Here is a 12,336-nt window from a genome sequence, read left to right as displayed (position 1 = left end):
CGCGAGCCGCGGAACAACAGTGGGTTTCCGTTGAGGAACATATGAAACTAAAAGAAATAGGCCGCTATCGACCTTATTTAAAAATGATTTTATTATAACACACTGGCGTAAACCTCACATATTTTGTAAAAGGGTAAATTAGGGATGTAGGTGGCTTCTTCTCCCTTGTTCTGAAGCGAGAACACGATAGGTATTATTGCGATGGCGGAGGGATACTGATCATGCGGAGGTGTAAGGAGTGCTGGAGCGCAGTTTGAATTGTGTCCTGTGTGATCGGTAAACGTCGAGGAGCTTGGTTGTATTTATTTTATTTGGTTTAATTTATTTGCATCGTATTTTTTGAAAAACCGAACTGCGTTTTTAAAGGTAGGAGCCTTCTCTTTCACGCCACGAAATACAGCGTTGTTTTTGTAGTTCGCAGTTAGCTGTGCAAGCCGCTACTGTTACAATAATTCAGCGTGTAAAGAGAACCCTGTATTCTCTCCAACACGCCTTACTTGTTGATGCGCGCGTTCGATTATGTATGCTAAAGCAGTTAATGGCACAATTTGTGAATGAGTTTCCCTTATATGCATTTGGCCTGCTGCATTTCAAAATTCAAATGCTTCATAAAAGCTTTGGAGTTTTTCAAACTAAAGCTGTAACTGTGTTTTGGAATAAAATGAGCGAACATCACGTCTGTTGAGTCTCATCTTGTGTGATATATTTATGTGAGCAGCGACCCTGATTTCAATCCTGTTCTACAGCAGGAATAGGCCCTGTGTTGTCTTTCGTGACGTCCTGCTGTGAATGTAGTAGAAGCCACACCGGTAGTTACAGATGTGTCCTTAATAATTCTAATAGTATTCAAAAATGAAACACCTCGCCCTTTTCTTTTGCTAATAGCTGTGAATGTAGCAGTGCAGTAAATGTAGTTGTTGCCCTTGGAGTATCAAAGAACTAAGAAGTCAGGATTACATTTTTATTTTCAGTGTATCGCTCTAGCGCAGCCTGCTGTGGAATGTCCGCGTGTTTGCAGAATGACCTCTGACCTGACGTGCTCTGTCCAGTTACCCCCGTCATGCAACCAGTCCTCGCTTTCAAGTAAGTACCAGTGTGACCTCACGCAGAGACAGCGGTCAGACTGCTTTTACCCAGGCTGACCAGCTGCAGGCTCTTGTATGAGACAGCTAATAAAGAAGAGTGGATTTTACTCTCACGAATGCTGCATTAGTGCATGTGGACTGCTTGTATACATCTGTGGATGCTCTCCTTAGTCAATAGTTGTGTTGACTGTTGCTGTTGGCTAGGATTTGTTGTCATGTGGAAACAAGCTTTTATCAGGCATTTTGACCCTGATCCATAACACCCTCCTGCTGGCGGCAGCTTAAGTAATAGTGCATGTGTGTAATACAGTTATATTATATCGACAACTGAAGCAGCAAGTGTGTGTCATTAGCTAAGTCTTAGTGCCTGATTACCTGCCTGCTGTAAAGATGGCAGCTACCCTGCGAGACTCCAGAGTTGGAGAGCAATAAGCGGTGCCGTCACGTTGTTTGTGTGGTTCAAGGGGAACTGCAGTCCCAGTTTCTCGGGCAACAAAATAAATTCATTGACGTTGTAGGACATTTTACAAATTAAGACTTGAGCGTAAAACTGTGAAGTTTGTGGAAGTACTGTAAGTCGCCAGGCTGTTGCAAACCCCTGGTCTCACCATGAGCAAGAGTTCGAGTTCCCACGAGTTGTGACGTGAAGTGGCCCTTCCTGCTCACTAGTCACTGTACTCACTCACTCACTCACTCATGTAATGTGATGTGTGAGTGAATAAGTACAGGTTGTGCAGAAGACATTTTGCCACAAAAAAAGTTCCAGCATGATCTGCATGCAGAGTTAACAAGTAAGTAGTATTTGTTAACAAAACCATCTCAAAGTCAAAGGCAATATTTCTATTGGATTGAAAGAGGTGTATTCACTAGCCTGCTTGTTTACAGTGTAATAGAACCGATCCTGTCAATGGAAGTCTTGTTGCCTTGTTCTGAGTCTCAGAATATGGCGCTGCGGATACCTGGAGATATTGTCTGTTTTGTGATGTAAATTAGAGGTTTTTACCATTTACGGTGTTGCAGTTTGAAGTGCACTCGTCAATGCTGATTCTTTCTAACCCTGAGATATTAAAATAGCATTGCAGTTTCTCTTGAATTGATCCAGCTGCGGCTCAGGAGTTGGAGAGTGTGTGCGGGGGGGTGAACAGTCTCGGAAAGACAGACGAGCGTGACCTGTCCGCTGTGCCCGCTGTCCCAGGGGTCCGAGTGACCGATGAGGTACCACTCCCCTCCCTGTGCCAGTGAACTGACCGGTGGTGTTGCTGTGTGCTGCAGGTGCGGAGGCCGACCCTCCAGCTCCACACGAGGACGATGGGCGCCTTGGGGATCTCTCGGCCCACTGCCCTCCGCTCCCCCAGCCCGCCCTTGGGCAGTACAGCACCCCCCCGCCCCTCGATTTCACCCAGCTGACCCCGGCGGACATGGGGATTAGCTCTCAGAGCTTCGTGCCGGCCTCGAAGGGCAGAGGTGAGGACAAACGGGGCGTGCCGCAGCTGGGCTCGTGCCCACGATTCGTCTTCTGCTCAGGATGGGCTGCTTCAGGACTGAATGCCTTCCCAGGAGTTGTTGGCGTACAGAGCAGATGCCCCCCTTACATTGGCGCTGTTGGGAGTGTTTTTTCCATGCAGTATGTAACGAGCAGCTGTGCTATGCCCGTGTGGGGGTCCAATCCCGGTCACCCGCGGGCTCCGAGCATGAACAATGCCACAGCCCGGCCCTCTGCTGCAGGAGTCTTCCAGTGTCTAGGTTTCGAGGGGGCGATGTCGTTTCAGGAACATGCTCGTTGTACTGAGTCCTTTTACACATGGACATCTGCTAAGAGATTTATATTCCCATTTACAAACATACCTTTTACTTGGCACATGTGGCAGTAGTTAAAAGTCTCGTACTGTAACAGTGATGACGCTCGGTTGCACTGTTACTGTTACATCTCCGCGGCCAGGTTACTGTACGCTGTAGCTTGGCCTCGCTGTGTTAAAAACTGGTCTCTTCCGTTAAACCCTCTGTGGAAGAACACGGAAAGCTGGGCTGAAACTGACACTGGAGCTCGGTGAATCGAACTCTCTCAGTCTTTCGATGTCCTGCATGAGGGCAAGATTCAAGTCAAGGGTTCAGCTTTATCCTTGCTGATGATGGTATAAAGATGGGGACAATGCACTTAATTTCTTGTGTTTTTCCGTTTGTTACATGTTCTTTCCCATCAGTGCAAACTGTGCTCTTAATAAGAACATATGTCAAATCAAACTTCCCATTTTTCCCCTCACAACCTGGATTTCTAATTGATTTCATACCAGGGTTTCTAATTTCCTTTTGAATCACTTTGTGACAGTCTAGTGATTCCTCGTTCTGTTGTACTTATTTTTGAGTAAGCGGTTTTTATTTCTGTGCTCATCCTCCCACCTCTCTCTTTGTCCCTGTGACCCCCCCCCCCACCTCAGATAAGTCTCGATTGTCCCAGCTGAAGGCGAGGCGCAGGTCCACCATTGGCGTGAGGGGATCCCCCGAGACCAACTCCCTGATCTGCTACATCGCTCTGCAGCGACGGACCAACCCGTCCAAGGCCAGCCCTCACCAGGTCTGACCAGCCTGGGTGCAGGGCCTAGTGAGACTTCACAGGCTGCTGTGTATCTAATATTAAAATGACTAGAACATAAACAGCATATGATATTTTAAGTACATTAATGCATTTTTGCATTGAAACAATGTGGAGCTTCAAAAAGTGTTTAAAGTGGTACTGAATGTGAAAACTTTAGTTTCGAGGCCATAAGCAGATTAAATGCGCTACATTTATTTATTACCTGGTGACTGTTTAGAATTTTCTTTAGTGAGTACACTAGTGTGAATATTTAACAGTAATTCAGCAAAGCCTCAGGGTCTCAGCTGTATCCTGCTGTAAAAGCTTTGGCATTTCTTTTTAACTAATATCACAGAAAGCAGGAGTGACCGATTGTTAGTGTAGTTCTCCAGGTGCTATTGCACGGCTGTGTGGTTTGCATTTATCTAAAAATAAATACAAATAATTAGTTTATATGCCCTGAGACTGAAACACACTCGTGTCCTCACCTTCAGGCCAGCCCCTTCTCTCCTCACTCCTCCGCGCTGCACCAAAAGATGAAGTCCTTCCAGAGCTGCCTAGAGTCCCTTGATGAGACCGACCAGACCGAGCCCCAGCTGGGAGACCAGAGAGGGGAAGAGGACCTGAAGGAGACCCAGAGTAAGATCACTGTCCACAATTTAAAAGCTCTCAGAGTCATTAACAATGAATCCAATGAGTATTAGAACCAAGAGCATCTGTTGTGGTTTTCATGGCCTGCCTGTGTATAGCTGAGATGTCTTACCTGTTTCACTCGTGTTGTATAGACATTGTTGTCCTATTTCTCTCTGTTCTGGAAGAACAGACCGTTTTTCAGCAGGGAACCAGTTCCTGTCCCACTGGGCCACAGCCTTCAGCTCTGCAGAGGCAATACAGTGGCAACATACATCACAGCAATCGGTTTCTATACAAACTGGGTTTAATCTGAGCAATGTCCTTCTCTATCTCTCTCTCTGTCTCTGCATTTGATTTTTTCTGGTTGCATTAGGTACATTCAGAAATATAAAAGGTAGGGTGTTGGGGGTGAGGTGAAATTTGCCAGCAGCCTTAAAGCTCTCATTTACTAAACTGAATTCTTTATTCCAAGTGTCAGTTTTTAGTACACTTATGGGGGAGCGTTCTCTTGCTGTGTTCCAGCGGTAGTCAGTTTGAGGGAAGCTATTTTGTGTGGTACAGCTCATCCTGCTTTCATAAAGCCCAACTTCAGATAGGCTCTAGGAATATGGATTTCCCTGTTCTGCCTTGATCAGTATGGTAGAGTTCCAGGGTTTTGCGTTTTTTTTAAACTGGCAAGGAATCAGTGTTTGTGCATCCCATGAAGTATCTGGTATAAGGGCGTGTGTATCACTGGGGACTGTTTCATGTCTATTTTGTACATACATATTTCTGCAGAGTGCCAGCATGACCTGCGATCGTGTTTTTACATTGGGACCTGTCGCAGGAGCTTTGCAGTTCTGTGCCTCCTCTCCCGGTGGTATCCGAGCCTGACTGTGCTGTCTGATTTCAGATGGGAAGGGTGTGCTGCAGGGAAAGGAGAACAGGCTCCCGGAGATGCTGCCCTCTCCCAAGCGCCAGCGCCTGGACACCCGCGCAGACGACATGAAGGAAGGCGGCGCTGGAGACTCCCGCTCGCCGGGCCGGACCCCCTACCGGAGAGGCCCCAGCACCTGGAGCGCCGGCCTCGCCGAGGAAGAGGAGGAGGTGCTCGACCTGCCCGCGGTGCGCAGTGCGCATTGTACACTGCATTTCTGCACAGGGCCACTGTGGCAAAACACTAGACACCTCGTCATCCTTCTTGTAACTTAATTTCACCCAAACCCAATGACACATGTGTATTCGGTTTAGAACCCCAGACCCATTTTTTTTCCCTCTTAACAATAAGCTGTCCAGTTCTGCATGGAGACTCACCTTTGCGCTTTGTGTGCCCTTCCCCAGCAAGGGGCAGGACTCCTGAACCAGGGAGGGGGGTCATTTGAGTTCAGCAGAAGCATCAGAATCCCGATCTGTATGTTAAGGCTGCTCCCTGTTGTCAGTCTTCTCCCTTGGTCCAATGGGTTTTCAATTGGCCTCTGACCTGTGTTAACCAGCGAATGGAAAACGCTGTATAGGTGTATCATGACAAGCAGGAGAGAGACGATGCGTTAAATTACACTCCCATTCCCTGGCAGCTTAATCCATTTTCTTGTTTTATGAGCTGGTAGTCGTAGTGCTGAAACAAAATGACCATTTTTAGTTTGTTTTTCTCACTAGGCAGAAATTCACAGGGTTGTTACTCAGGCTCTGGGAGGGCTTGAGCCTGACGGCCTCCTTTCCCCCTCTCCCCGCAGGCTGCGCACTCCCCGGGCCAGTCAGGAGCCCGTGTCAGGAAGACCCCGGCCCGAGCGGAGACGGGGAGCGGGGCTGGGGCCGGCGGCAGCACGGTCTCGGGTCAGTACGTGTGGGGTCACCACAGGCGTCTCTGGCCTGAAATGCTCGTCATTTTTCTTTTCTGACCTGAAGGTGTCTTTCCTGAAACGTGCACTGATGCGTCCCCCTCCGGCGGCGCAGTGCCGCTCTGGAGCCGGTGTGCCGGGGAGTCACCGCTGGCTGTTTCTCCTGTGCAGAGCGTGACGGCTGGAAGACCCCCGGGAGCAGTCGGACTGTCGCTGAGGAGGGAGCCGCGCGGGGGGACTGGCCGTGGCAGAGCCCCTTCCGCTCGCCGTCCCTGGTGTCCAAGGCCACCCGCTGCCCAGGGCCCGCCCCTGTCCCCTTCCCTGCTCTGACTCCTGTCCAGGCAGCGCGCCCAGGTGAGGCTGGTCAAGCCCTGGCTGAATCGTGTAGAGAACCCCCAGCGCACGGGCCTCGCTGGACGTGCCTGCCCCGTTTTGCTCACTGGTCGCTCTTTCCTGGTGCAGATGAGACGGAGACGCTGGGCGGCTCCACAGCGCGGCGAGAGAAGAAGAGGGTGCGCTTCGGGCTGCCTCTGTCCCCGGAGTTTTTCGACAAAAGGCTGCCCCCTAACACTCCCCTGCAAAAAGGGGGGACGCCTGCCCCTGCCAGCCCCTCCACGGGATCCCGTCTCCGGCCTGTGCTGAAGAAGACTCCTCTAAGGCTACCTGCTCTACTGCCGGAGCTAGATTTCGACATCCCTGAAGTAAGACATAGTGTAACAGGATCATACCAGCACTCTAGAATTCTAATGAGATACTGTAGTAAAAGTACAGCAGGACAGTGCTGTTACAGTAGGGACTGTAGTAAAAGTACAGTAGGACAGTGCTGTTACAGTGGGGACTGTAGTAAAAGTGCAGTAGGACAGTGCTGTTACAGTAGGGGGTCTGTAGTAAAAGTGCAGTAGGACAGTGCTGTTACAGTAGGGACTGTAGTAAAAGTGCAGTAGGACAGTCCTGTTACAGTAGGGACTGTAGTAAAAGTGCAGTAGGACAGTGCTGTTACAGTGGGGACTGTAGTAAAAGTGCAGTAGGACAGTCCTGTTACAGTAGGGACTGTAGTAAAAGTGCAGTAGGACAGTGCTGTTACAGTGGGGACTGTAGTAAAAGTGCAGTAGGACAGTGGGGACTGTAGTAAAAGTGCAGTAGGACAGTGCTGTTACAGTAGGGACTGTAGTAAAAGTGCAGTAGGACAGTGCTGTTACAGTGGGGGACTGTAGTAAAAGTGCAGTAGGACAGTGGGGACTGTAGTAAAAGTGCAGTAGGACAGTGCTGTTACAGTAGGGACTGTAGTAAAAGTGCAGTAGGACAGTGCTGTTACAGTGGGGGACTGTAGTAAAAGTGCAGCAGGACAGTGCTGTTACAGTGGGGACTGTAGTAAAGCAGAATGCTTGTGTAGGGTGCTATTACTATTTACATTGTACTGTATTCCACTGCTGTAATAAAATGACTTTGTCTTTGCACTGACCTCTCAAATGAGTATGAATTGTTGTGAATTGCTCAGGTTGTCAGTGTTGTAGGGAAGTGCTGCAATGCCTTGGACTGATGCTTAGTTCTGTTCTTCCTCTGCAGGTGAGCGCAACCCCTGTCTGCGCCCCCCAGGGGGGCGAACCCAGCTCAGAGACGGAGGACTTGGGTAAAGAGCCTTTGTCAGTGTGCTCTCGGCAGTCTCTCGGCTGGCCTCTCTGTTTTTAGTTGTAACCAGCCAATCTCTTATTTTGTCAGCTGCGGTTATCGACAGCCCCTTCTTTTTTTCTGCTTGCCAGGCATAGCCCCTCTTGTGTTCCTGGATGAGCCTGTCTGTGACGAGCCACAGGCTGCTGGCCCACTCCCTGCTTTGCAAGATAGCCAGCCAGAGACGGGTGTGACGTTCCAGGATGAGACTGTCTGTGATGAGCCCCAGCCTCCTGCCCTGGATGGTGTTGCAGTGGAAGATAGCCAGGCAGAGACAGGTGTGATCTGACAGTCTTTGTAATTACCTCTCTAGCTCGGTTCCTCCATGTTTCTTTCTTTCTCTCCATCCCTCGTCTCTGTTCATCTCCTTTGCTCCTCTCACTGCTGCTCCACCACCACCCGGTCCTCTGTTTTGCTCATGTCACGGCAGCTGCTGTTAAATATCGCCCCCAGGCACAGAGCCACCCCCACCAGCAGAGCAGCCCACCAGCACAGGGGTTCCAGTGCAGTCCCGCGGCAGGAAGAGGAAGGTACTGCTGCTGTTCCAATACTCAACACTGCAGTCCCACTGAAAGCTGCAGTATTTTGGACAAATGTGATTTTGCAATATCCAGAACTGATAAGTTGGTTTTGTTATATTGCATTGAGGATGTGAATAAATTGGGCACCTGCTCTAACATGGGTTAATATTCTTGCACAGCAAGGATGAACTCTTAGCTTGGTGATGGTGCCAGAGAATCACTTAAATACGCCAATTTGCTAGTACTCTCGGAGTACTGATAAGTAGTATTTGAAGTGTTCTTGTGAACATGTAGTTAACATGCTGTGTCCAAACAGATTGTAGGAATAGTGCGACTGTGAAATCTGGGCCTCTAGAATGTCTCCATCTCTCTTCACAGAAGCCAGCCGCGGTGGAGCACACACAGCCCAGGAGGGCTAGCACCAGCCGCTCAGCAGCCAAGAGCGCCTCTGGGAAGATGAAGGTGAGTGTGTGCGGTGCAGCCCGGTGTGCCCACCCGGCAGGGCCCCTTGTGCGCAAGGCCATGCAGCACTGACCCGAGTGTGCGTTGTCTCCAGGAGTCTGCAAAACGGCGCTGGGGCTGCAAGCCGGTGGATCGCTCGCTGTACGGGGAGAGAGACTACGCCTCCAAGAATCCCTCATTGAGCCCCATCACCGAGAGGCTTTCTAGTGGCAGCTGTGTTTCCGTAAATAGCCACGAGGAGCTGGCACTGCCATACTCAGGTGAGAGAGAGCAGAGCGCCAGAATAACTCAGACTGACTGCGTCACGTAATACTCCCGAGCTGCAGTCCCTGAGCTGTCAGTGGGACTTCGAGCCCTGTACTGGAGGCAGGATTTAGGATAAAGAGTCCACAGCATTCTCTGAGTCGTGGAATGCCACAAGATCAGATCTATTTATGATCAACATAGTCTTAGCCGGTGCTTGAAGATGCTTTTAAAATATGAATTGGAGATTTCTAAGAGCAGGGCTAGACATTTGAGGAACAGAACCCTGCCTACAGTGAAAATAATCATGGCAAGTTCAACATTAAATTAGGCGAGAACTGATGATTTGTACTTGTTTACAGCAGGGGAAGGCACCTGGGAGACACCTGAGATTCCCCTTGGGGACACGGCCAGCACAGACTCTGTGGGCAGTGCTGCAGCAGCAGGGCACGACGGAAAGGAATCTGCTGACAGCGGCCATTTGCCCTTGATGTCTGCTGAGGCTGCAGACCCTGAGCCACCCGAGTGCAGTTTGGAGCGCGCAGAGGAGGCAGACGGCAAGGGTCCTGCAGGTCCTCCTGCCAGCACAGATGCTGCAGCTGTGCTCCCGGAAGAGCCCGCGCCCGTTTCTGCTGGAGAGGAGGACGCAGCTGGAGCAGGGTTGCTGTTGCACACAGCCGCTACCCAGCATGCAGCAGAGCGTAACCCAGCTGCTCAGTCCAAAACAGCGGACGAGCCGGCGTGGGAGCTGCCCGGCGCTGCGTGCCTGGAGGATGCGCAGCCAGAGCGGAAGCCGAGGAGAGGCAGGAGGCCGAAGGGTGGCAGAAAAGGCTGCCCTGGTAGCAGGAGTCTAGGGGCTCAGGCAGAGAGCAGCTCGGAGATTGGACACACTGAGGCAGCTGTCAGTTCAGACAGAGAGGTGGAGCCTAGCACTCCTCCTGAGAGGACTGTCTCCAGCCTGCCAGCTCACTCGGCACCCCAAGCCCAGCATGCCAGGAGACACGGCGATGACATGGCCAGGGATGCCACTGGTACCCCCGCACCACAGGGCCAGGCCCTGCCAGCGCCCGAGACGGACGGTGCCACGCACGGCGAGGCTGCAGAGCACACGGAGGGCAGGTCCCGGGGCCGCAGGAGTGTGCGCCTGCCCCTCCCGGCCAGAGAGGAGGCAGGCGAAGGGGGAGAGCAGCCCCAGGAAGCGGGGACCCCCGCAGAGCGGGCGGGGGGAGACTGCCTGGCGCCTGCGGCCGTGGAGCTCGGCTGGCCCCTTCCTGCCCTGGCGCCCTGGCAGCAGGAGATCTCGATCGAGGAGGTGCTGAAGCCCCTGCCCAGGGAGCACGTCCGCCGCAGCATGCGAAACCGCCGCAACTCAGACGCCGCCGGCCTGAGCTGGGTGCCCCGCTCCTCGCCCGACGCCGGCCACTGCTACTCGCTGCGCCGCAGAAGCCGCAAAGTGCACGGGCGGCAGCCTGCTGCGGAGACAGAAACACCATAGAGAGCACGCTGCCCGTGCACATAGCCCTCTGTGCCAAGTCAGGGATGCCCAGTCGCTCGTCGGTGAAGGAGCTAAAGCAGAATCTCAGAGCTTCTCGTCTGATCGCGTGTCTTGCCCGTCCCTGTGTCTGAGTACGAGTGTCTTCATCTCTGGTTGGGCTTTGTGTTTCTTTCTCTTCGGTTTCTCAGTTTTTAAGGTGTCCACCCATCAGTTATGGCCACAGTGGGGTGGTGGAGAGCCAAGCTGTCAGAGCTACATTAAGACTGTAGCTTTCCTCCTGTCCTCAAGGGGGCAGCTGTTAAACTGCTTCAAAGCAGCAAAACTCAGTGCAGTGCGCTCAGAACCCTTCTGAGGATATTATTACCAGGTTACCAAGTCCTCGACATGCGTTGTTTAAGAATCAGTCTGCTTTTGTTTTTTTAAAACCAAACACTAAGGAACAGGTTAACCAGGGAACCTTGATGCAGTGTTCCTGGGGTGAAAATCTATATAAACTGAAAAAAGAACAAGAAAAGGCTTTTGACTGTGCCTTTTAAAACCCCCAAAATTTGTGTAAAGTTCGACAGCTTGTTTTCATTTGGGGAATTTTATTTTTGAAATTTTAAACTGAACACACAATTCAGCTCATGTTCTATTTGGTAAAAACAAAAAATGCTGTTTGGCTTTTGGTATTAATAAAAAAAAACCAAATCAATATGTTCATTTTTAGTTTCATCTCTTCTCTGGTCTTAAATGTGTTGGAGGTTAAACTAGTTTATAGTAACTTAAGTGCACTGTAAGAATAGAAATATAACTTGCAAGTGTTCAAATGCAGCAGTTTAAGAGCACGACTGGGACACAAGTCCTGTGTGGACTTGGACAGCCCTGCTGTAGACTTGTCTCCTGCTACTTGCAGCGTTCAAGAAACAGTGACAGCTGTAGCAGTGCTTACAAAACTGATACTATTCAGGTTTGGTGCACATGCAACAAAAAGAATCAGTGCTGGTACAGTTAAAATGAGAAAAATGTCTTCAGCCAGGAAGATGGAAGACGGGAGAGATTTGATCCCAGAATATAAAACCATAAGAGATCCAGACAGGCCCCTGCCCTACCCTGGTTTCCCACGCAGTGAAGCAATGACAGGATAACATCTGCTTACTGGACACCTATTCTGATGGAGAAGTAACACTTCTTTACACAGTAAAAATGGATTCAATTTTGGATTTACTCTGCCATTAAACTACAGAATTAGCATGATGGACCAAGCGGTCTCCTATTTTTGCTGGGACTTGGAGCTCTACAGAAGAGAGCTCTCCGACCCTGCTCCTGCTTTTAAAAAAGGGCGAAGTCTGTCGGCTGCTGAGGAGTTAAGCATACAGTATAGTCTGCTAAATTAAAAGAATTTGGGTCCTTGAGGCCTGCAGAATCCTTAAACTTATTCCAAATGATTTCTAAATTACTTCATTTAACAAATCACCCATTTAACTGATCACAATGAAATTGTTCAATATCTTATAATAATTCCATACGTTTATATAGCACTTTTCCGGGCATGCCCAAATGCTTTACAGGTAATGGGGATTCCCTCCACCACCACCATTGTACAGCACCCACATGGATGATGCAACGGCAGCCACCAGGTATCAGTGGGGAGGAGACAGTGATGAAGCTAATTCATAAATGGGGACTGTAAGGAGGCTGTGACCAGTAAAGCCAGGGGAAATTTGGCCAGGACACCAGGGTACACCTCTTCTAGCAGCCACCTCAGCTTTCCCAGGAGGTCTCCCATCCAGGTACTGGCCAGTCTCACACCTGCTGAGCTCCAGTGGGTTCCCAGTTGCAGGGTGATACAGCTGCCAGC

General features: G+C 50.3%; 1 protein-coding gene across 3 annotated transcripts; it reads left to right on the top strand.

The window, feature by feature from the left end:
* cdca2 (cell division cycle associated 2) lies at positions 1–11,190 on the top strand. 3 transcript variants are annotated; one of them, XM_015342101.2, is made up of 15 exons: positions 1–366; positions 972–1,083; positions 2,358–2,549; positions 3,521–3,657; positions 4,152–4,296; positions 5,183–5,376; positions 6,003–6,102; positions 6,279–6,461; positions 6,570–6,808; positions 7,674–7,737; positions 7,868–8,053; positions 8,229–8,305; positions 8,675–8,758; positions 8,853–9,018; positions 9,364–11,190. In XM_015342101.2, exons 2-15 carry the CDS (start codon positions 1,020–1,022, stop codon positions 10,494–10,496), a joined length of 2,964 nt encoding a protein of 987 aa, XP_015197587.2. In that variant the 5' UTR covers positions 1–366; positions 972–1,019; the 3' UTR covers positions 10,497–11,190. The 3 variants fall into 3 exon arrangements, with proteins under 3 accessions (XP_015197587.2, XP_015197580.2, XP_015197576.2); XM_015342094.2 differs by having other exon boundaries at positions 5,183–5,394; positions 9,367–11,190; XM_015342090.2 differs by having other exon boundaries at positions 5,183–5,394.
* The last annotated feature ends 1,146 nt before the right edge of the window (positions 11,191–12,336 follow it).

The sequence above is a fragment of the Lepisosteus oculatus genome, chromosome 2 (assembly GCF_040954835.1).
Source record: "Lepisosteus oculatus isolate fLepOcu1 chromosome 2, fLepOcu1.hap2, whole genome shotgun sequence".
Taxonomy (NCBI): Eukaryota; Metazoa; Chordata; class Actinopteri; order Semionotiformes; family Lepisosteidae; genus Lepisosteus; species Lepisosteus oculatus.
Note: the sequence above shows the minus strand (reverse complement) of the source record. Positions and strands in the feature narration are given on the sequence as shown.

Coding starts and splice junctions, on each gene's coding strand:
- cdca2 (XM_015342090.2), top strand. CDS start 1,020: ATGACCTCTGACCTGACGTGCTCTGTCCAGTTACCCCCGTCATGCAAC. Junction 1,084..2,357: donor CAACCAGTCCTCGCTTTCAA/GTAAGTACCAGT, acceptor TGTGTGCTGCAG/GTGCGGAGGCCGACCCTCCA. Junction 2,550..3,520: donor GCCGGCCTCGAAGGGCAGAG/GTGAGGACAAAC, acceptor CCCCCACCTCAG/ATAAGTCTCGATTGTCCCAG.